Source organism: Oncorhynchus masou, chromosome 15 (genome assembly GCF_036934945.1).
Source record: "Oncorhynchus masou masou isolate Uvic2021 chromosome 15, UVic_Omas_1.1, whole genome shotgun sequence".
Taxonomy (NCBI): Eukaryota; Metazoa; Chordata; class Actinopteri; order Salmoniformes; family Salmonidae; genus Oncorhynchus; species Oncorhynchus masou.
This window is the reverse complement of record NC_088226.1, coordinates 44,359,780-44,384,854: the sequence shown is the minus strand read 5'-3', so window position 1 is coordinate 44,384,854 and position 25,075 is coordinate 44,359,780. Positions and strand designations below refer to the sequence as shown.

The window sequence follows — 25,075 nt, the reverse complement described above, 5'->3', positions numbered from 1 at the left end:
GGCTACTTTGAAGCAAGGTAAGACATGCCTCATAATAATATGTTTCAAACTATTAAGCATGTTTTCAAAATTCATACTGCCACCAGCTCACATTGTTAAATGTTGTGTGAAAAACCTTATGTTGATGACTTTTTGCAAATCCAATTTGACATTGATGACTTTTTGCAAATCCAATTTGTTTTCCATGTTGATTCAACGTCATCACAGATTTTTTGGGATTGAAATGAAGTGGAAACATTGGTTCAACCAGTTTTTGCCTGTTTGGGTTGTGTAAATCTCAACACATAAGACAGAACCTGCTAGTGTGTGAAGTGAACGCATGTAAAAGGGAAGATAGAAAACCAACAAGACGTTTTGTCAGGTTCACAGATGACCACAAGGGGACACCACAACCCTCCATGTGATTCTAAGAACCATGACAGAAATAAGGAGTTCGAAGCCTACATTTTAGGCTGTGACTCTCTTTGTGCATCAGCTTCCTCTTTGTTTTCCACTCGCTACTCTGACGTTTTCATTCACTCGCGGGAAAATTATGCTCTCCTCCTGGGTACAATGTACGCACTATGTTAATTAGAAGAAAAACAACCTCTCTCTTTATGTGAGTAGTCGTGAGTCTGGAGGTTAGCTAACTCTGCCTCAGGAAGCTGTGTGTTTATTAATATACAATATCATAGCGGGTGTGTATTTTAGATGGGATTTATCATCATCTCCCCTCTGTCTTAAATTGGTTATTCATTTTGTGTACTGTATGTAGGGGAGAGTTGTGAGTTGAGGCATTTTTTCCATTCAGCATTACTCCCGCAAGGAAAATATAGTATTTTTTCTAACATATAGATATTTACATATATTTCAAGATGTTGTGTAGCCCTGGAAATAATCAGAATTCATGTAAATTGAGCCGCAGGACCGCATAAGTTATACCGACACGCATTTCTGTGCTGATTGAAAAATTACCATTACTTTTATCTTCATTTTTCAAACACAATTCAACACAATCACAATTGATTTTTTGTATTTTTATTATTTTAAGAATTAACACAGCCTTAACACCTAACAAACACTGTATTTTTAAAAAACACGTTTAATATAGGCCAGGCCCTGTTCTTTACCTTGTATCCCAGTGATAATCCCTCGCATTATGCCTTGGTAGAAAACACTTCAATTTGCTCAACTTGCCATTGGCTCAACCATTGGCTCAATGTACACCATGGCTCAACTTAACCCAAGGCAAATATTTTGTCTATAGCCCACACAACTTTCATGCTAGGTTTAGGACCTCATATTGAAGCTTATAAAGACCCTCAACTGATTTATAGAACAATCTTAAAATGATCTACTTTGGTTTAGATACAAGCATCATGATACCTCTAACACAGTAAATTAATATGACTTGTTGAAAATCTGTTTTTTGGACCAAACTTGCTTACCACTTTTCCCATGTGGTTTCTTCCTTCACAAACTCCATAAAATGATGAACTGTTTTTAAATATATGGTCAACATTTTTACATTTTCATTTTAGTAATTTAGCACACACTCATATCCAATGTGACTTACAGTTTGTGCATTCATAGCTACTGTAGGTGGGACAACCACATATCACAGTCACAGTAAGTACATGTTTTAAATAAAGTAGCTATAAGCGAAGTCAGAGCTAGTAAAGGGGGGAAAAAGTCAAGTGCGAGTGTTAGTTCACAAAATTGTTATTTATGGGAGGATTTTATGGTTTCCTAGAAACAAGGATGGATCAACTTACCCCTTTGGCTCAGCTTACCCCACTCTCTCTGTGTAATATTGATCCCTTATGCCATCACACAAACAAATAATGACTTATTATGAAACACTTGGTGTGCGAAAAATCCTTGTGTAGGCCTTCTCTTGGGTACTATGTTGAGAGATTTCTTTAGTAAACAATAAACTTGTGATCACAAAAAGAGTAAAAAATACATGGATATTGCATAATACAACAGATAGTCAATAGATAGTCAGATGTTTTCTCTTTTATGACAGTTAAAATACATGGTTCTCTCCTGGATACTCTTCAATCAGTCCTCTCTTGGCCATAACTCCCATTCAGTCCAGTGGGGTAGTCAACTTAATCAACACAAATACTACTAAAAACTGGTAGATATTTACATAGAAAAATAACTACATCTTCAGGAATTTAATGTATTGATGTCTTTTATGTGGTTGACTACAAATAATACAAGTGCCAGATATTAACTCCATAAGTCATAGGTCCATAAGTGTTTTCACCGAAGGCACAACATCTTGAGCAATAGCAGTAGATTGGCCAATCTATGCAACCAGATACACTTATCAATGCTACATCAGAAACATATTGTTTTGTGTTAGTATTGGGAAATTCCACAGTACGAAAATACAACGATGCAACTATGCATTAGGACGATGTTTCACAATTTCCACCGAAAATATTACAAAAACACTGAAACGTTTCAAAAACACATTTGCTTGAAGAACACTGCAGATGCAAAGTTTAGTAAAAGAAGGATGGCACAAACAGGACAAACCGTCATTCTATTACAAAACTTTGCATCTGCTGTACTTCAAGTAAATGAGTCAGTGGAAATGGTTTAAAGTCGTCCTTGAACATAGAGTTGTATGGTTGAACTTTGCAGTCATTGTTTTTGTTTGACATACGTTTTAAAGTGAAAAGTCTCAGCATCATTCTGTCAAAGTGGAATTGCCTTATCGTTACTAAACTCTATTAGTGTACCGTGTCAAGTGATTGCAAAGTACATGATTGAACATTGTAGCTTCAAGTGACATTTTTTATTGGACAATCAATGAATTACAATGACCATATAGTCAACTCCTGACCTGCAGTGTTGCAGTAAGTTGAATTGTGTGTATTGGGCAACAATATGGACTTGTATAGGTACTGAGTTGTTGTGTAATAATACTCCAATGTTGTGGCTATGACAGCTGCACCCTTAAAATATATAAAAACATGCAAGTGCAGAATAGAAACACAATGTAAGGTATTTATATCATTGCTACACTAGACTGAGATAGCATACTACAAGAACCTTTTGATACTGATACACCTCTACTTTTCAGACCGTGAAAGGTGTGAAGACTAGTTATGATAGTGAATGGTGAGTGATAAACAGAAATAATGAAAGCTGTATAGAAATACGATTAGTTAATTCATAATGGAGTGCATATATTTCTATTTTGCTATGGTAGAAAAGCCACAAAACTTTATGATGTTGATGTATTGGGTATGTGTCCTTTACTCATCTCCTATGCTTCATTGCTATCTTTAGGTGAAATGACTGACTTTCAATTAGTTCACCACACCAAAAAATATATATTTGGAAAAATACTGAGTTCTATTCTTTTATGAGATCCACTCTTACTCGGTATTCCCATCTTATCAACGTACAATACAGTGGTCCGTAAACCACTGAACAAACTGCCTACCACTTGTCCCAAGGATTGCATGAGAGCATGGTTGGGGACACATTCTCACAGCTTCTCAAGGCACCTGGTTTCTACTGTATGTCTTTTCTTCTTAGACTGTTTCCTACTTGGCTGTGGGAACACTAGAGTGTCCGGTCCCAATAAGTCCCTCACCCTTTCTTCCCATTTAGAACACTGGATGGGTCCTGGATGTGTCACTAAGAGTCTCAAGGCAGAGGTCATATTCTCCTCCCCAGAAACTCTGAAAGCCAATGGTATTTTATTCCAGGGAAAGTTGTTGTACAAATATGGTCTGTCTATCTGTCTATCTGTCTATCTGTCTGTCTGTCTGTCTGTCTGTCTGTCTGTCTGTCTGTCTGTCTGTCTGTCTGTCTGTCTGTCTGTCTGTCTGTCTGTCTGTCTGTCTGTCTGTCTGTCTGTCTAGGATGTTTTTATTTAGACTATTTATTAACACTTTTTTTATGGGACAAAATCATTGCAGATTATTTTGTCTGCAATAATTATGACCTTTGGTTTATCTTCTAAGAAATGGTGATGTTCAAATGTATTTTTTTTAAATCACTGTTTAATTGATTGGTGGTTTGTTTGTCTCTCAGTTGGAGTAAACATTTAACAAATAATGTCAAATTGTCATATTGTGTTACACTCTTTACTTTTTTAATTGACTTGTAAAATTTTGATTGGCTACAGCTATATAAGACAAATATAGTAGTAATTAGTCATTTGAAATATGGAGTCAAGGTGGTTTAGAATGAGGTCTATCTTTATGTTTGTCCTTAGTTATCAAACCTGCAGTCTTGCTTGAGTCAGTTCCATCAAATAATTTTAAAGACCTAATTCCACTTCAAATGAACCAATTCGTTTGGAATTTACCCTTACTCTGCAATCATCTTCTTAATTAACCAGCTCCTGGTACTTCTCGGATCTCAGGAAGCGGCCGAAGGAGTCCTTCTCCATCAGAGCATAAATTCTCTTCTGGGCCAGGTCAAAGGTTGTGGAGGAAAGGTCAACCAGGTTCCTCAGGGTCACATCCTTGGTGTAATGATCAATGTTCACCTTAAGGGAGGAAAAGTGAGAAGTATGGGAGGGAGGAGAGAGTCAGAGAGAGAGAGAGAGTCAGAGAGAGAGAGAGAGACAGAGAGAGACGGAGACAGGAAGGATAAGGTAAGTCTGGGCTTCCACAGCAAATACAACAATAGTACACATTTGCTTGCCACATTTTCTGTCACCTCTCTGGGTCCCTCGGTCTGGATGAAGTCCTCATAGATCTTTCTGGCTTTCATAGTCATCTTCATGGGAGACTTGGTCTTTTTGAAGTTCTCACAGGCCACCCAGAACTCAATGTTCTCCTCACTGAACTCAGAGCGCAGGAAGCCACGGAACATGGCCAGGCCATCTGGGAGAGATAGAGGAGATGGGAATATTAAATGATCAGAGAGAGAGAGAGTGGGGGAAGAGGGAAACATAGCAGAGAGCAAAGAGCAGAGAGAGAAAGTAGAGACAGAGTGAAATAGAGAGACAGTGAGTTGTTCCCATATTTTAACACAGAGGGCATTTGGCCAATCCTCCAACATCTCCCCTGAGTCCTGAATTCCAGAGACATGCTGCCACTGTGCCTCTGTTATGATAGGATGATGATAAGCTCCAATGGCTGAGTGTTTACAATATCAGAGTTGGGGGTTGGATTCTTACATGGCCCGCTAATCCTCAATGTGTTGCTGAAGTGAAAACATAATGGGCCTGACTGTATATACAGTATACTGATCAAAAATACAAGACAACATGTAAAGTGTTAATTTAATGTTAATTTCTCAACCATAAGCCGCCTCCAACATAATTTTAGAGAATTTGGCAGTACGTCCAACCGGCCTCACAACCACAGACTACGTGTAACCACGCCAGCCCAGGACCTCCACATCCGGCTTCTTCACCTGCGGGGTTGTCTGAGACCAGCCACCCGGACAGCTGATGAAAGTGAGGAGTACTTCTGTCCATTATAAAGCTCTTTTTGTAGGGAAAACCTCATTGGCCTATGCCCTCCCAGGCCCACCTATGGCTGCACCCTTGCCCGGTCTTGTGAAATTCATAAATTAAAATACATTTTTTTTCAATTCACTGATTTCCTTATATGAACTGTGACTCAGTACATTTGTTGAAATTGTTGCATGTTGCTTTTATATTTTTGTTGAGTATAAATAAATAACCAGAACCCTGATCCAGCAACTTCCCTTGACTCAGAAATAAGAACAATCTCTTTGCTTTCATCTATCCAGGGACTCTACTATAGTGGGATTGCCGAGAGCTGAAGCGCATAGAGTGTAAAAATCATCTGTCCTCGGTTGCAACACTCACTACCGAGTTCCAAAATGCCTCTGGAAGCAATGTCAGCACAATAACTGTTCATTGGGAGCTTCATGAAATGGCCAAGCAGCCTCACACAAGCCTAAGATCACCATGCGCAATGCCAAGCACCAGCTGGCGTGGTGTAAAGCAAGCTGCCATTGTACTCTGGAGCAGTGGAAATATGTTCTGAGGAGTGATGAATCACGATTCCTACTTGAATGCATAGTGCAAACTGTAAAGTTTGGTGGATAAGGAATAATGGTCTTGGGCTGTTTTTCATGGTTCGGGCTAGGCCCCTTAGTTCCAGTGAAGAGAATCTTAACGCTACAGCATACAATGACATTCTAGACGATTCTGTGCTTTCAACTTTGTAGCAACATTTTGGGGAAGGCCCTTTCCTGTTTCGGCATGACAATGCCCCTGTGCACAAAGCGAGGTCTATACAGAAATGTTTTGTTGAGATCGTGTGGAAGAACTTGACTGGCCAGCACAGAGCTCTGACCTCAACCCCATCAAACACATTTGGGATGATTTGGAACACCGACTCAAAGCCAGGCCTAATCGCCCAACCTCAGTGCCCGTCCTCACTAATGCTCTTGTGGCTGAATGGCAGCAAGTCCCAACATCTAGTGGCAAGTCTTCCCAGAAGAAAGGACATTGTTATAGCAGGAAAGGGGGGACCAACTCCCCATTACTTCCCATGATTTTGGAATGTGATGTTCAACGAGCAGGTGTCCATATACTTTTGGTCAAGTAGTGTATCTGTATTTCAATAGACGGTTCTGATTGAAAAGTGTTGTTTTTTTTGCAGCGTGGAGCAGTTCCCAGGAAAACATTTAATGCAATTGTTAGATGCTACCACATCCACCTCCAAATCAAAACCAAACATACTGTAGATGTCAATGTTTGTTCGCAAATGCTCCGTTTTACTTCCTGTCTGGCAGCATGGTGCCTGTATTGCGACGCTGATTAGCTAGGACAAACAGATGTGAAACACAGACATGCGTGCGCAGAAAATTAGAACACAATATGAAATTAATGTTTGGTTTTGATTTGGAGGAGGGTGGTAGCATCTAAAATTTGGATTTAATATGAAACAGCAACTGTGTTTTCAAGGCATTCAGTATTTTCCAGCTTCATTTTTGACCCAGGTGTCATCTTTTACTTAATATAGACTTTATGTTCACAGATGGATTATAAAATATTAGTTCTCCCAGGAGATCTCTCTGCATAATGATAATGAATACCATCAGACAATGTTAATTCTAGTCGGTCTGCTCAGTATTTCGTGTAAAGTATCATATGATTGGGTTGAGAAACAGATGGTTTTCTAGAAGACCTCATAGCTTTTCACAAGGACTTATTTGTTGTGTGTGTGTGTATTTCTGGGCGTACTTACAGCTGTTGGTCAGCACATGGTCCAGGGACTCACGCCACTGAGCAGCCTCTTCAGGAACGGGCCTGTTCAACACACAAACACAATATAACAGTTAAACAACACACACCTTACCCTTGATTAAACAGTTTGTCACCCACAGCCTATTAATACAGCACCCTGTAAGACCATTGAGGTTTAGAGGTCCTCGATTGTTCTCCCCCTAATACACACACACACACACACACACACACACACACACACACACACACACACACACACACACACACACACACACACACACACACACACACACACACACACACACACACACACACACACACACACACGCACACACTAGTGCGAGAGAGCCCTGCAGCATTTAACCATAATTGATGGCTGTACTACTGAGCTAGTAGGGAAAATAGTCATTATGTAAGAGGTTCCACAAGAAAGTGGATGATCTCTCTCGTTCTCATTATATTTTATCCAGAGTGAATTACAGGTGCAATTAGTGTTAAGTGCCTTGCTCAAGGGAACATTAAAAGATTTTTCACCTTGCAGCTGATTTGAATCCCTGAGCTGACGTTTCAGTTACTGGTATATGGCTGAATACAAACAGTTTTTCCCTCCGCAAGGCAATCAAACAAGTGAAACATCAGTATAGGGACAAAGTGGAGTCGCAATTAAACAGCTCCCACACAAGACGTATGTGGCAGGGTCTGCAAACAATCATGTACTACAAAATGAAAACCAGCCACGTTACAGACACCGACGTCTAAACACCTTCTTTGCCTGCTTTGAGGATAATACAGTGCCACCAAAGTGGCCCGCTACCAAGGACTGTGGGCTCTCTTTCTCCGTGGCTGACGTGAGTAAGACATTTAAACGTGTTAACCCTTGCCGCGTCCTCAGAGCACGCGCAGACCAGTTGGCTGGTGTGTTTATTCAATCTCTCCCTATCTCAGTCTGCTGTCCCCACATGCTTCAGGATGGCCACCATTGTTCTTGGACCCAAGAAGGCAAAGGTAACTGAACTAAATGACTATCGCCCCATAGCACTCACTTCTATCATCCTGAAGTGCATTGAGAGACTAAACAAGGATCATATCACCTGCACCTTACCTGTCACCCTAGACCCACTGCAATTTGCATACCGCCCCAATAAGTCCACAGACGATGCAATCGCCATCACACTGCACACTGCCCTATTCCATCTGGACAAGAGGAATACCTGTGGAAGAAAGCTGTTCATTGACTACAGCTCAGCAGTCAAAACCATAGTACTCTTCAAGCTCATCTTAAGCTTGAGGCCCTGGGTCTCAACCGAACCCTATGCAATTGGGACCTGGACTTGGGAGGAACCATTGGATATAAGAGCAACGTCAACTCACCATCATTACGATCAGGAATACGACTTTCCCGAAGCGTATCCTCTGTTTTGCACACCACCAAGGACAATGGATTGGATCCCAGCCGGCAAACCAAAAAAAAGACTCCGTATAAGGGGCAGACGAAGCGGTCTTCTGGTCAGGCTCCGGAGACGGGCATATCGCGCACCGCTTCCGAGCATACTACTCGCCAATGTCCAGTCTCTTGACAACAAGGTAGATGAAATCCGAGCAAGGGTAGCATTCCAGAGAGACATAAGAGACTGTAACGTTCTTTGCTTCACAGAAACATGGCTCACTCAAGACACGCTATCGGAGTCGGTACAGCCAGCTGCTTTATTCACACATCGCACTGACAAAAATAAGCATCTTTCTGGTAAGAAGAAGGGCGGGGAGGGGGGTATGCCTTATGATTAACGAGACGTGGTGTGATCATAACATCATACAGGAACTCAAGTCCTTCTGTTCACCTGACTTGGTATTCCTCACAATCAAATGTTGACCGCATTATCTACCAAGATAATTATCTTCGATTATAATCACAGCCACATATATTCCCCCCCAAGCAGACACATGGATGGCCCTGAACGAACTTCATTTGACTATGTAAACTGGAAACCACATATCCTGAGGCTGCATTCATTGTAGCTGGGTATTTTAACAAGGCTAATCTGAAAACAAGACTCCCTAATTTCTATCAGCATATCAATTGTGCAACCATGGCTTGTAAAACCCTGGATCATTGTTATTCTAACTTCCGCGACGCATATAAGGCCCTACCCAGCCCTCCTTTCGGAAAAGCTGACCACGACTCCATTTTGTTGCTTCCAGTCTATAGACAAAAACTAAAACAGGAAGCTCCCATCCTCAGGTCTGTTCAACGCTGGTCCGACCAATCTGATTCCACACTTCAAGATTGCTTTGATCACGTGGACTTGGATATGTTCCGCATTGCGTCAAACAACAACATTGATGAATACACTGATTCAGTGAGCAAGTTTATTAGCAAGTGCATCGGTGATGTCGTACCCACAGCAACTATTAAAACATTTCCAAAAAACAGTGTATTGATGGCAGCATTCGTGCGAAACTGAAAGTGCAAACCACTGCTTTTAATCATAGCAAGGTGACCGGAAACATGACTGAATACAAACAGTGTAGCTTTTCCCTCCACAAGGCAATCAAACAAGCTAAGCGTCAGTATAGAGACAAAGTAGAGTCGCAATTCAACAGCTCAGACACAAGAGGTATGTGGCAGTGTCTACAGTCAATCACGGATAACTAAAAGAAAACCAGCCCCGTCACGGACCAGGATGTCTTGCTCCCAGACAGACTACAGCTCAGCATTTAACACCATAGTACCCTCCAAACTTGTCATCAAGCTCAAGACCCTGGGTCTCGACCCCGCCCTGTGCAACTGGGTACTTCCTGGCTGGCCGCCCCCAGATGGTGATGGTAGGGTAGGTAACAACATCTCCACCCCGCTGATCCTCAACACTGGGGCCCCACAAGGGTGCGTTCTGAGCCCTCTCCTGTACTCCCTGTTCACCCACGACTGCATGGCCATGCACGCCACCAACTCAATCATCAAGTTTGCAGATGACACTACAGTGGTAGGCTTGATTCCCAACAACGACGAGACAGCCTAAAGGGAGGAGGTGAGGGCCCTCAGAGTGTGGTGTCAGGACAATAACCTCACACTCAACGTCAGCAAAACAAAGGAGATGATCGTGGATTTCAGGAAACAGCAGAGGGAGCACCCCCCTATCCACATCGACGGGACAGTAGTGAAGAGGGTAGTATGTTTTAAGTTCCTCGGTGTACACATCTCGGACAAATAGACAGTGTGGTGAAGAAGGCGCAGTAGCGCCTCTTCAACCTCAGGAGGCTGAAGAAATTCGGCTTGTCACCGAAAGCACTCACAAACTTTTACAGATGCACAATCGAGAGCATCCTGTCGGGCTGTATCACCGCCTGGTATGGCAACGGCTCCGCCCACAACCGTACGACTCTCCAGAGGGTAGTGAGGTCTGCACAACGCATCACCGGGGGCAAACTACCTGCCCTCCAGGACACCTACACCACCCAATGTCACAGGAAGGCCATAAAGATCATCAAGGACAACAACCACCCGAGCAACTGCCTGTTCACCCTGCTATCATCCAGAAGGCGAGGTCAGTACAGGTGCAAAGCAGGGACCGAGAGACTGAAAAACAGCTTCTATCTCAAGCCATCAGACTGTTAAACAGCCACCACTAACATTGAGCGGCTGCTGCCAACATACTGACTCAACTCCAGCCACTTCAATATTGTAAACATTGATTAAAAATGTATCACTAGCCACTTTAAACAATGCCACTTCATATAATGTTTACATACCCTACATTACTCATCTCATATGTGTATACTGTACCCGATACCATCTACTGCATCTTGCCTATGCCGTTCTGTACCATCACTCATTCATATATTTTTATGTACATATTCTGCATTCCTTTACACTTGTGTGTATAAGGTAGTTGTTGTGAAATTGTTAGGTTAGATTAGTCGTTGGTTATTACTATATTGTCGGAACTAGAAGCACAAGTATTTCGCTACACTCGCATTAACATCTGCTAATCATGTGTATGTGAAAAATACATTTTATTTTATTTGACGCACCGCCCCCGGTGGTGAAGGTAGGATACAACATCTCCAATTTTCTGATCCTCAACACCCCACAACGGTGCGTGCTCAGCCCCCTCCTGTACTTCTTGTTTACCCATAACTGCATGGCCATGCACACCTCCAACTCGATCATCAAGTTTGCAGATGACACAACAGTAGTAGGCTTGATCACCAACAACGATGAGACAGCCTATAGGGAGGAGGTGAGGGCACTCAGAGTGTGGTGTCAGAATAGCAACCTCTCACTTAACGTCAACAAAACAAAGGCGATGATCGTGGGACTTCAGGAAACAGCAGGGGAAGCACCCTCCTATCGAAGGACAGCAGTGGAGAAGGTGGAAAGTTTTAAGTTCCTCGGCGTACACGTCACTGAAAAACTGAAATGGTCCACCCACACAGACAGTGTAGTGAAGGAGGCTGAAGAAATTTGGCTTGGCACCTAAAACCCTCACAAAATTTTACAGATGCACAATTGACAGCATCCTGTCAGGCTGTACCACCGCCTGGTACTGCAATTGCACTGTCCTCAATAGGAGGGTTCTCCAAAGGGTGGTGCAGTCTGCACAACGCCCCACCGGGGGCAAACTACCTGCCCTCCCCGATGTCACAGGAAGGCCAAAAAGATCATCAACGACAACAACCACCCGAGGCACTGCCTGTTCACCCTGCTACCATCCAGAAGTCGAGGTCAGTACAGGTGCATTATAGCTGGGAACGAGAGACTGAAAAATAGCTTCCATCTCAAGGCCATCAGACTGTTAAACAGACAACACAGAGAGGCTGCTGCTTACACACAGACTTCAAATCATTGGCCACTCTAATTTACATTTACATTTAAGTCATTTAGCAGACGCTCTTATCCAGAGCGACTTACACTAATGAATGGATCACTAGTCACTTTATTAATGCCACTTTTATAATGATGTGTACATACAGTGCCTTGAAAAAGTATTCATCCTCCTTTGCATTTTCTGTTTTGTTGCATTACAAATTGTAAATTAAATTGATTTTTATTTGGATTTCATGTGATGGACACACACAAAATAGTCCAAATTGGTGAAATGAAACAAATAAATAAGAATTAAAAACAGAAAAGTGGTGCGTGCATATGTATTCACCCACAATTAGTCCCATTTTCCAATGTCAATTGATACTGTTTGAAGCAGAGTAGTTTCTATATGTTTCCTTCCTTTGATGAGTACAAGGATGTAACTGATGCACTCTGTAGCCATGCTGTTCTAAGGTGTTTGAGGGAGTGTGTGTGGGAGTTTTTGCGAGAGAGAGAGAGAGTATGTGTTAATGTTTGTGTATGTGAGGGCTGTCTGAGGGAAGGAGAAAGTTACACTACTCACTTCTGAAGCTTCTCTGGCTTCTTCTCTGGTTTCTCGGGGTTGGGGATAATCAGGTCAATGCCATTCTCAGGCTTCTGGAGGAGAACCCCCAACTTAGACTTGATCTCTTTAGCCCTGAGAAAGAAAACACATGAGGAAGTAAGGGCATTAAGGAGGATGCTGTAATTTTTTAATGACACACATTCAGAAGTTAGAACAGTATAACAACCATAGCGGCTTTGGCTAATGGCTTTGGCTAATGCAGATTGTAGTCAGGAAAACCAAGTGAACACAGATAGCTATAACCAATCAGTGAAGTTCATAAAGTTGAAAAGCAATCACTAACAGAGCAGAAGACCTACAGTACACTGTAAGACTTTTCTGTCATTTCAACAGTCAAACACTGTAAGATGCTTTGTATACCGTTCATGTGTTCTACAGCATAGATTGCACTGCATTATGGGTAAAATGCTGAAAAATACTGTTATTAACTGTAATTAGGAAGCCTCCTGTAAAAATTACTCTAATATACTGTACTTTTTTTTTACAATAATAGCTTATGCCTACTGTAGATTCAAATGATCCATTTCAGGTGCCATTTTCATGCTGTTGGGTGAGACATGAAGCTCAGGGTTTTTAATAAATATAATCTTGAAGCGGCTGTGAAGTGGAAGAATATTTTCAGCAGCTGCCGGGTAGGTACCTTGCCTTGTTTATAAGCAGATTTATAAACAAATAAGGGCATTAAGGAGGATGCTGTAATTCTTTTAAATGACTCAGACAGCCCTCACACACACAAACATGAACACAGCATTTACGTTTATTTACAAAGCCATTTTGGGTTTACTACCTTTTTGTTTGGGCATTTTTATTGTTCAGAAATGTGGTGGGTACTCTCTTCGTTCGCTGGACTTTATCCTGCTAACTGTTCCAAATGTCCAAACTGAATTTGGTAAAACGACTTTTATGTACTCTGCGCCATCATCTTGGAATGCCTTACAAAATAGTTTTAAACTGGAAGAACTTGTCACGATTGATCTTTTAAAAACACTGATGAATGATCTTGAGACTGATTCCCTGACCTGTCAATGTTTTTAATTGGCTATTTTTGATTTTGTTATACTCTTGTGAATTCTATGGTTTTTACTAGATTACTTGTAGTTTTTCATGTTGATTGTCTGTAATATTTGTAATGACTTGGTGCTGCCTATCTTGGCCAGGTTCCGGGTTGGAGCGAGCGGTCGCATCTACACTTCGGTCCGCAGGTAGTATAACTTTTCATTACATTTCATTATAGTACAACGGTTTGATTTGTCTAATCTTAGCAATTTCTTCTTAGCTAGCTACATAGCCGTCTTTGTATCAAAGATAATTGCGTAATTATCGTATTTCGTCGTCCTAACGTAGTCTACACTGCTTTCTGCCCAGCAGCTAGCTAACGTCCACTAGCACAGCAGCTAGCTAACGTCCACTAGCACTGTAGAAACTATTACACTCAACGACTCGATTAGTGTAGTGTTAGCTAGCTACATAGTTGTCTTTGCTGTCTTCGTATCCAAGGTAATTGTGTAGTTTAGAGTGTGTAGACTTAGAGTGATTATCTTAATTTACCGAGGTTAGCTAGCCAGCTATTTGTCGTCCTTAACGTAGGAGTCACTGCTAGCTAGCTAGCCAACAGCTAGCCAACGTCTTCCGAATTGAACTTCAACAACCCGGTCAACATTCCGCCTCGCTCCACAGGTAGTATCACATTTTCATTTCACTTCATTACAGTACAACGGTTTGATTTGTTTGATCGTAGCTAGCTAGCTACATAGCCGTCTTTGTATCTAAGACAATTGTGTAGTCTGGAGCGATTTTCTAGGTTAGCTAGCCAGCTATTGTCTTTCTTTTAACGTAACGTTACGTAATCAACACTGCTAGCTAGCCAGCTAGCCCCGAATAGCAGCACTGTAGAAACTATTACACTCGACGGAACGACTTGATTAGTGTAGTGTCAACAACGTAGCCACTGCCAGCTAGCCTACTCCAGCAGTACTGTATCATTTCAATCATTTTAGTCAATAAGATTCTTGCTACGTAAGTTTAACGTTCTGAACATTCGATAAGTGTAGTCCACTTGTCATTCCAATCTCCTTTGCATTAGCGTAGCCTCTTCTGTAGCCTGTCAACTATGTGTCTATCTATCCCTGTTCTCTCCTCTCTGCACAGACCATACAAATGCTCCACACCGCGTGGCCGCGGCCACCCTAATCTGGTGGTCCCAGCGCGCACGACCCACGTGGAGTTCCAGGTCTCCGGTAGCCTCTGGAACTGCCGATCTGCGGCCAACAAGGCAGAGTTCATCTCAGCCTATGCCTCCCTCCAGTCCCTCGACTTCTTGGCACTGACGGAAACATGGATCACCACAGACAACACTGCTACTCCTACTGCTCTCTCTTCGTCCGCCCACGTGTTCTCGCACACCCCGAGAGCTTCTGGTCAGCGGGGTGGTGGCACCGGGATCCTCATCTCTCCCAAGTGGTCATTCTCTCTTTCTCCCCTTACCCATCTGTCTATCGCCTCCTTTGAATTCCATGCTGTCACAGTTACCAGCCCTTTCAAGCTTAACATCCTTATCATTTATCGCCCTCCAGTTCCCTCGGAGAGTTCATCAATGAGCTTGATGCCTTGATAAGCTCCTTTCCTGAGGACGGCTCACCTCTCACAGTCCTGGGCGACTTTAACCTCCCCATGTCTACCTTTGACTCATTCCTCTCTGCCTCCTTCTTTCCACTCCTCTCCTCTTTTGACCTCACCCTCTCACCTTCCCCCTACTCACAAGGCAGGCAATACGCTCGACCTCATCTTTACTAGATGCTGTTCTTCCACTAACCTCATTGCAACTCCCCTCCAAGTCTCCGACCACTACCTTGTATCCTTTTCCCTCTCGCTCTCATCCAACACTTCCCACACTGCCCCTACTCGGATGGTATCGCGCCGTCCCAACCTTCGCTCTCTCTCCCCCGCTACTCTCTCCTCTTCCATCCTATCATCTCTTCCCTCTGCTCATACCTTCTCCAACCTATCTCCTGATTCTGCCTCCTCAACCCTCCTCTCTTCCCTTTCTGCATCCTTTGACTCTCTATGTCCCCTATCCTCCAGGCCGGCTCGGTCCTCCCCTCCCGCTCCGTGGCTCGACGACTCATTGCGAGCTCACAGAACAGTGCTCCGGGCAGCCGAGCGGAAATGGAGGAAAACTCGCCTCCCTGCGGACCTGGCATCCTTTCACTCCCTCCTCTCTACATTTTCCTCCTCTGTCTCTGCTGCTAAAGCCACTTTCTTCCACTCTAAATTCCAAGCATCTGCCTCTAACCCTAGGAAGCTCTTTGCCACCTTCTCCTCCCTCCTGAATCCTCCTCCCCCTCCCTCTCTGCAGATGACTTCGTCAACCATTTTGAAAAGAAGGTCGACGACATCCGATCCTCGTTTGCTAAGTCAAACGACACCGCTGGTTCTGCTCACACTGCCCTACCCTGTGCTCTGACCTCTTTCTCCCCTCTCTCTCCAGATGAAATCTCGCTTCTTGTGACGGCCGGCCGCCCAACAACCTGCCCGCTTGACCCTATCCCCTCCTCTCTTCTCCAGACCATTTCCGGAGACCTTCTCCCTTACCTCACCTCGCTCATCAACTCATCCCTGACCGCTGGCTACGTCCCTTCCGTCTTCAAGAGAGCGAGAGTTGCACCCCTTCTGAAAAAACCTACACTCGATCCCTCCGATGTCAACAACTACAGACCAGTATCCCTTCTTTTTTTCTCTCCAAAACTCTTGAACGTGCCGTCCTTGGCCAGCTCTCCCGCTATCTCTCTCAGAATGACCTTCTTGATCCAAATCAGTCAGGTTTCAAGACTAGTCATTCAACTGAGACTGCTCTTCTCTGTATCACGGAGGCGCTCCGCACTGCTAAAGCTAACTCTCTCTCCTCTGCTCTCATCCTTCTAGACCTATCGGCTGCCTTCGACACTGTGAACCATCAGATCCTCCTCTCCACCCTCTCCGAGTTGGGCATCTCCGGTGCGGCCCACGCTTGGATTGCGTCCTACCTGACAGGTCGCTCCTACCAGGTGGCGTGGCGAGAATCTGTCTCCTCGCCACGCGCTCTCACCACTGGTGTCCCCCAGGGCTCTGTTCTAGGCCCTCTCCTATTCTCGCTATACACCAAGTCACTTGGCTCTGTCATAACCTCACATGGTCTCTCCTATCATTGCTATGCAGACGACACACAATTAATCTTCTCCTTTCCCCCTTCTGATGACCAGGTGGCGAATCGCATCTCTGCATGTCTGGCAGACATATCAGTGTGGATGACGGATCACCACCTCAAGCTGAACCTCGGCAAGACGGAGCTGCTCTTCCTCCTTGGGAAGGACTGCCCGTTCCATGATCTCGCCATCACGGTTGCCAACTCCATTGTTTCCTCCTCCCAGAGCGCTAAGAACCTTGGCGTGATCCTGGACAACACCCTGTCGTTCTCAACTAACATCAAGGCGGTGGCCCGTTCCTGTAGGTTCATGCTCTACAACATCCGCAGAGTACGCCCCTGCCTCACACAGGAAGCGGCGCAGGTCCTAATCCAGGCACTTGTCATCTCCCGTCTGGATTACTGCAACTCGCTGTTGGCTGGGCTCCCTGCCTGTGCCATTAAACCCCTACAACTCATCCAGAACGCCGCAGCCCGTCTGGTGTTCAACCTTCCCAAGTTCTCTCACGTCACCCCGCTCCTCCGCTCTCTCCACTGGCTTCCAGTTGAAGCTCGCATCCGCTACAAGACCATGGTGCTTGCCTACGGAGCTGTGAGGGGAACGGCACCGCAGTACCTCCAGGCTCTGATCAGGCCCTACACCCAAACAAGGGCACTGCGTTCATCCACCTCTGGCCTGCTCGCCTCCCTACCACTGAGGAAGTACAGTTCCCGCTCAGCCCAGTCAAAACTGTTCGCTGCTCTGGCCCCCCAATGGTGGAACAAACTCCCTCACGACGCCAGGACAGCGGAGTCAATCACCACCTTCCGGAGACACCTGAAACCCCACCTCTTCAAGGAATACCTAGGATAGGATAAAGCAATCCTTCTCACCCCCCCTTAAATGATTTAGATGCACTATTGTAAAGTGGCTGTTCCACTGATGTCAGAAGGTAAATTCACCAATTTGTAAGTTGCTCTGGATAAGAGCGTCTGCTAAATGACTTAAATGTAAATGTTAAATGACACTCTTGAAAAAGAGGTTTTAAATCTCAATGAGCACTTCCTGGTTAAATAAAGTTTAAATAAAATAAAATTGCTAGCCAATGTTGAATTACTGCATATTTCCTTAGCTAGCCTAGCTAGATAGCTGGCTAATGTTTGCTAGCTACTTACCTCAAGTTGACAAAAGCCATTTTGGTCTGCTCTAAATTCCTGTAGATATCTAGCTGTATGAACTAGAAAAACATCACTGTCACTCTGAGTGCAATAGAGAATACTGAGCACAGATTCGTGACCGTTATGTTTCCACCATTAATACAGAGAAAATTGCTTGTTTCTAGCAGTTCAAAAGATGACTCATATTTTTGGGGATTGACGGGCTGCATTTTACACATGGGGCCATACTAAAGCCATACTAAAGCTGATGCGAATGACCTGTGCACCGTATTGTATCGAGGTGCCTGCCGACCTGTGCAGTGCCACTGGTCAGCTGTGGCCTAACACAGTGTCGGCGATGGAATTGAGTAACGTGGCGGATTTTCCCCTCCCAGGAGTATACAATATTTCAAGTAGGATAGCATCCTACACAAGAATAACTAATATTTGTAGCCATCTAGATGTCACCATGATATATTCTACTCAATGGGGAGAGCATGAATGGCAAAAACACTGGGAAAGAGTGTCTTCCTTAGGTGTTACAACCCTGTATGGTTCGGTTCAGTTGGCTCTCATCTGCGCAACATAAATCATTGTTTTGTAAGCCAGGATTGTCCATTTTGCCTCTCCTGCTAACCATTTGATTAATTTAAAAAACATTGTTCCATAATGTTACAGTATTTTATAGGCTAGGTCTACCATATTTATTTCTCAACTTTCCTAATATTAGGCACATTGTTTTTCTTTAAAACAGGAGTATAATCTATCTGGCTGGCATGAAAATGAAACAGGAATAGCCTCCTCGATTCACTACAATATTGGCCTATCACTTCTGAATGATATATTATCACTTGTGAATGATGCCCAGCTTAAGGCAAGAAACAGTGCATGCCTTTTTTGTTGTTGTTGACTTTTTAAATCATAGTCACACACCTCATGTAGCCTAGCCCATAGGCCTATATAGTGCCAGTCAAAAGTTTGGACACACCTACTCATTCAAGGGGTTTTCTTTATTTTTACTATTTCTACATTGTAGAATAATAGTGAAGACATCAAAACAATGAAATAACACATCATATAGTAATGTTATAGTAACCAAAAAAAGAGTTAAACAAAACTAAATATATTTTATATTCTTCAAAGAAGATGTCCCTATTTGGTAAAATAGCAAGTCCATAGTATGGCAAGAACAGCTCAAATAAGCAAAGATAAACGACAGTCCGTCATTACTTCAAGACATGAAGGTCAGTAAATCCTGAAAATGTCAAGAACTTTGAAAGTTTCTTCAAGTGCAGTCGCAAAAATGATCAAGTGCTATGATGAAACTGGCTCTCATGAGAACCGTTACAGGTAAGGAAGACCCAGAGTTACCTCTGCTGCAGAAGGTAAGTTCATTAGAGTAAACTGCACCTCAAATTGCAGCACAAATAAATGCTTCACAGAGTTCAAGTAACAGACACATCTCATCTTGTTTGCACTTAGTGGGACTATCATTTGTTTTGACAATGACCCAAAAACAGACCTCCAGGCTGTGTAAGGGCTATTTGACCAAGATGCATCAGATGACCAGGCCTCAACAATCACCTGACCCCAACCCAATTGAGATGGTTTGGGATGAGTTGGACCGCAGAGTGAAGGAAAAGCAGCCAACAAGTGCTCAGCATATGTGGGAACTCCTTCAAGACTGTTGGAACAGCATTCCTTATGAAGCTGGTTGAGAGAATGCCAAGAGTGTGCAAAGCTGTCATCAGGGCAAAGTGTGGCTACTTTGAAGAATCTCAAATATAAAATATATTTTGATTTGTTTAACACTTTTCTGGTTACTACTTGATTCCATATGTGTTATTTCATGTTTTCACTATTATTCTACAATGTAGAAAATAGTCCAAATTAAACAGGTTAATCCACTTTACAAAGCGTGTAGAGCCTAACTGGCATAAATATGCAGCATGTGAGTTTCAAGTTTGGGGAAGATAATATTAACCATAAAAATGCACCTTTATAATAAAAGCATTACATGCATAATCGCATATGCGGTCACTTTTGAGCATGGTGTTTTTCTGCTAATGGAACATTCTCCTTATAATGCGAAGACATAGTCTAATAGTTTATCAACATTTGAAGCTAAACATTCTGATTGGTTGCGTCAGCTTTTTTACTATGGGGGATAGTAGATTGACATAGACTAGTGCTTTTGCTGTTCGTTGGGCCACTCATCTTGTTGGCTGACAAAAAGTAAATGTGGACAGATCTTCCAATATCTTCAATATGCGCCTCGGAATTGGATATGGAGGCATGCAGTTGTGTCCCCGATGTGTCTGTCTTCACTTGTAGCCTGTGAGAAAGACCCGATCACGTGACGGAGAGCGATATGAGTGAGAGGTGCTTCGGAGTGCCCGGCCGGGAGAAGGGAATTATAGATATTATATTCAGCCCAAGGCCACAACTGCCATATCCTTTATATTTTATTCAGCTATGTTTAATTGTATTCTTCATACTATAAATTAATATAAAATAATGCCACAGAATTCTAAGCAAATCTTGTCAGCTAAATGAACTAGTGTAGCCCACAGCCATAATGGCATAGCCAGATCAGGGCCTAATATAAGCACAGTATGCTATTCTGTTCAACTCAAAGTATGCTATTCTGTTCTTCTGAAATATACTACATTTCTTTCATATCATGTTTCTTTAGACATGCCTAAAATAAATAATGGATTTATTGTGATGCGTAGGCAATATTACATGGACTTATTATACTTTTAAAAATGTAGATGTTCCAAAGGTATGAATTAGTGGAAGCCAGGAGATGCTAAATGTGTTTGTTCATTAATGGTCAATTACAGTGAGACTTGAAGTTATTTGCTTGACAATCACCGTCTGACAGAATTTCATGATCGATACTGCCTTAGTTTAGACCCAGGATAACACAACCCCACCTCAGATGAATCAGGCCCTTTAGATATCATGTGATGTAGCCTTTGTTTTCAATGGCACAGTGTCACAGTATACACTATAATGATCCGTTTAATAATTTACATTTAAAAGGGATAAAAAATAAATAATTCTAACATGGTTTTTCCTTTTAATCAATCATCGTTCAACTAAATATGTTAACCGTAATTTCTAATTATCAAAATACCCACTTTTAAACATCTCAAACTAAACGAAAAGTAAAAAAAGAGAAAAGAGGCAGGACACAATACTTTGCGGACACAATGACACACTAACAATTTTACTGCTATTACCAAAAACGCAGTAATCAAAATGATTTAATAAAAAGAGGACAATTTAGTGAGTAAATCAATGAGACTTTGAATAGAATAACCACGTTTATCATTACGTAGAGCTCACCTCACTCATGTATTAAAAAATGGCAGAGAAAACGAAACAAGACAAAGTCTGATCAATAATTAATAATATGGTGAACAGCAGGTAGTTGATTCCTCTTTATTACTTTCATCTATCCCTATAGTCAGCGATCAGGAGATGGGCTCAACTAAAACAACAGCCACACATGCATACATACGTGCAGCTTCTTGTTAACAGAATAGACCTGGATGTTCCTGACCGGGGATGACACTCAAATAACTAGGCCGCGTGTTTCCATTAGTTTCTACAGAATATCCATTCTAACCAGGGCTGCAATTGAGAGGTTGACCAAGAGTTTAGGGCTATGTCATAATAAATAAGGATAGACCATAAAGTAGATGAACATTTAAAAATCTCAAAGTAATGATGTGTAATTTTAAGTAATGGTGTTAAATCCCTTATGAAAATAAAATATATCTTAAATCCAGGATTTTTGATCAACTGGTAGCCGTTGTCTAATTGCTTTGAGTGATGAGCAGTTTTCAGCGAATGCATATTGGAAAAACAGCCAATGAGTTTAATTGCTTTATTTGCCAATTATTTATGAACATCCTTTATCAAAAAATACTGCTCTGAGTAATAGTTTGATTTAATAAATTAATATGCATAACTCAATATATAAGTTATAAATCATGTATGCATGATACTGGTATGTACCATCCTCTCTTGTGCCAGAAACAGGGCAGCGCAGTATATCATACTGATTTCTCTTTGCTTTTTTGGTCTAATCTGCTTCTTCATAAGTAATCACCAGAGGAAGACAAAGAGCATAAACTGTACCTATTTTTTTGCTTTTAAGTTTGGCAAAATCTTCCTGTCTTGCAGGTGGAAGAAATTGCTGAGTCTGGACTGCAGTAGTGGAATACAGTCAGCAAGATGCTAACATTAAGCCATTACGATCTTATCAGATCATGGAACAATACCTTTATCTCTGCAACTGGAACATTTCAACTTTTTGGACAGTTGAAAGATTTTGGAAGAGTATTTAATCAAGTTTCCATTTATCGTACATGTTTTGCAAAAAGTAGAAAAATGATTTAATGAAGAACTATATTCACAATTAACTTCATTACCATACAGCATATGTCAATGGCTTCAGCATGAAAAATTAACTATGAATAAAGAAATCTGATTTTAATTACAGACCAAACATTTTCCGACTAAGAAATCAGCCTCAGAAACGTGTGATGTGATATCTCTGGGGTTATTTCAGGCAAGCTACAGTAGGAGAGAAGAGATTACCCTTTCAGAGAGCAGAAGAGCATATTGCTTTTGGTATCTCACCTTTCCAGACATGATTGGGGTAATGCAGCTAATCCTCTACACATTTTCTGTTTTTCTTTTGATGTGTTGTTGAGTGAGTCCACCACTGTAAGATCCCCTTTTTCTTTTTGACTTTGTCTTTCAGCACTCTTGAGGAGTTTATATACATAGTGCCTATTGGCTCAGTGCCAAGAGCATAAGCCAATGAAATGGAGGTCTGCAACTGCAGGAAGAAAAGTCAGGGTCAACTGGATGAGAAGTGGTCTGGTAGAACTGGGATGGCTGGAAGTAGAGGTTAGTCCCTAACCACAAATCTGGGACCAGATGCTTAAATTTACAAAGGTAAAAAAAAGTTGCACTGAACTGAACCATTGATCAGGTGGTGAAAGAGAAATGTGTCAAGTAATTAAGCAGGCTTTTAACAGCCTATTTACACTCAAATCAAGATTACTTTCGATTATCTTTCTCAATTAGCAAAACATGGAAGTGAATTCAAATTTAGGTATAGACTGCAAGTAGGGGGTCCTAGTACTGGCATGAACTCCAGCGGAGCTGGAAAAACATGTTTCCGATAAACATTATCTATGTGAGCAATGCATGCTTGGCTTTTTCAACCATCACACAAAGCAAACATCATTAGCTATAAATAGGAAAGGTTCAGTCACAGATATCCTGTCTACAGCTGTTGAGGGAAAGAAAATGAAAGACCAAACCTGGTAATTTATATCGTAGTTGGAGCCATTCATGTTTATCCAAAAAGACCAACACTTATCTCCTTACAAGAGAGATCCGGACCTCATGTTAAAATTTGCTATTAAAGTAGTTTCATGTTGAATTGTTTTCAACATTGTGTTGATTAGTCAGAGTGATCTGACCATGCTGTAATCAAGAATGTTGAACAATGATTGCATTTCCCCATTGACGAGTAATGGTATGCATAGACATATAGAGTGCACACCCCCGCTCTCCAACTTTCTTTGGCACTAGCAAGTCTCAGTAGACTGAGGTTTGGACTTGAACCCTGAACAATGGGATGTGAAGTTACCATTCCTATATAGCTGATAACATTGCTTACTAATGTACAGTAACATGAAAAAGACTGGCTCACATACTCATGCCAACTCAAGCTGATTGTCAAGTTCACCACACTGGTAAAGAATGTAGCTACACCAACAACACTAAATAAGGTCTACTCGCTAATGGTGGTACAGAGTAATACTTGCTGTATATCAATCATTATAAAGCAAAATCATAAAAATGATAACAGTGGGACTTCTCAAAAACGTGCTTGTCTGAGAGTTGAGGTATTTCCCATTTATCTTGGATAGATTGTGAAACAAGCCTGCATTTAATAAACAGTGTATATTCTTAGTGATGTAATCATTCATCTAAAAACACTGGACTGATGAAGCTAATGCAATGTAACTTGTGACAACATCTCACACAATTACAGTTGAAGTCAGAAGTTTACATATACCTTAGCCAAATTCATTTAAATTCAGTTTTTCATACTTTATCACCACTTTATTTTAAGAAAGTGAAATGTCAGAATAATAGCAGAGAGAATGAGTTATTTCAGCTTTTATTTCTTTCATCACATTCCCAGTAGGTCAGAAGTTTACATACACTCAATTGCTATTTGGTAACATTGCATTAAAATTGTTTAAAACCTTTTTAGGATAGGGAGCATCATTTTCACATTTGGATGAATAGCGTGCCCAGAGTGAAATGCCTCCTACTCTGTCCCAGATGCTAATATATGCATGTTATTAATAGTATTGGATAGAAAACCCTCTGAAGTTTCTAAAACTGTTTGAATGAACAGAACTCATATGGCAGGCGAAAACTGATGAAAATTCCAACCAGGAAGTGGGACATCTGAGGTTTGTAGTTTTTCAAAGCTTGGCCTACCGAGTACACATTGAGACATGGATGAGGCTGTACTTCCTAGGGCTTCCACTAGATGTCAACCGTATTTTGAAACTTGAATGAGGAATCTACTCTAAAGGAGGGGTTCATGAGACCTGTTTGAGTCAGTGGTCTGGCAGAGAGCCTTGGTCTCATGACGCGCGCTCCAATCAGAGTTACCTCTCGTTCCAAGGCCTTTCTGAAGACAAAGGAATTCTCCGGTTGGAACATTATTGATGTTTTATGTTAAAAACATCCTAACGATTGATTCCATACATCATTTGACATGTTTCTAAAGGACTAACGAAGCTTTGAGTTTTTGTCTGGATGAAATGCTCGCGCCTCATGAAGATGGATTACTGGGCTGAACACGCTAACAACAAGTGGCTATTTGGACATAAATGATGGAACTTTATGGAACAAATCAGTCATTTATTGCCGAACTGGGATTCCTGGGAGTGCCTTCTGTTGAAGATCATCAAAGGTATGTGAATATTTATGGTGTTGTTTCTAACTTTGTTGATTCCAAAGTGGTGGCTATTCCTCTGGCTGTTTTGGGTTCTTAGCGTCGTTCTCACATTATTTATTTTCCGTAAAATA

General features: G+C 41.9%; 1 protein-coding gene across 1 annotated transcript; it reads right to left on the bottom strand.

Annotated features, from left to right (window-relative positions):
- Positions 1-1,001: 1,001 nt before the first annotated feature.
- Positions 1,002-22,708, bottom strand: LOC135556281 (regulator of G-protein signaling 5-like). Its single transcript, XM_064989355.1, has 5 exons — positions 22,589-22,708; positions 12,574-12,687; positions 7,188-7,249; positions 4,675-4,841; positions 1,002-4,501 (listed from the first exon to the last, which is right to left on the bottom strand). The coding sequence occupies exons 1-5, from the start codon at positions 22,630-22,632 to the stop codon at positions 4,340-4,342; spliced, it is 549 nt and encodes a 182-aa protein (XP_064845427.1). The 5' UTR covers positions 22,633-22,708; the 3' UTR covers positions 1,002-4,339.
- Positions 22,709-25,075: the final 2,367 nt, after the last annotated feature.

What these genes read in the sequence shown, in the direction of transcription:
- LOC135556281 (XM_064989355.1), bottom strand. Translation starts at nt 22,632, where the DNA reads ATGTGTAGAGGATTAGCTGCATTACCCCAATCATGTCTGGAAAG. An exon ending in CCCCAATCATGTCTGGAAAG is followed by an intron (nt 12,688 to 22,588) that starts GTGAGATACCAA and finishes TTTCTTTCTCAG; the next exon opens with GGCTAAAGAGATCAAGTCTA. An exon ending in AAGCCAGAGAAGCTTCAGAA is followed by an intron (nt 7,250 to 12,573) that starts GTGAGTAGTGTA and finishes TGTGTTGAACAG; the next exon opens with GCCCGTTCCTGAAGAGGCTG.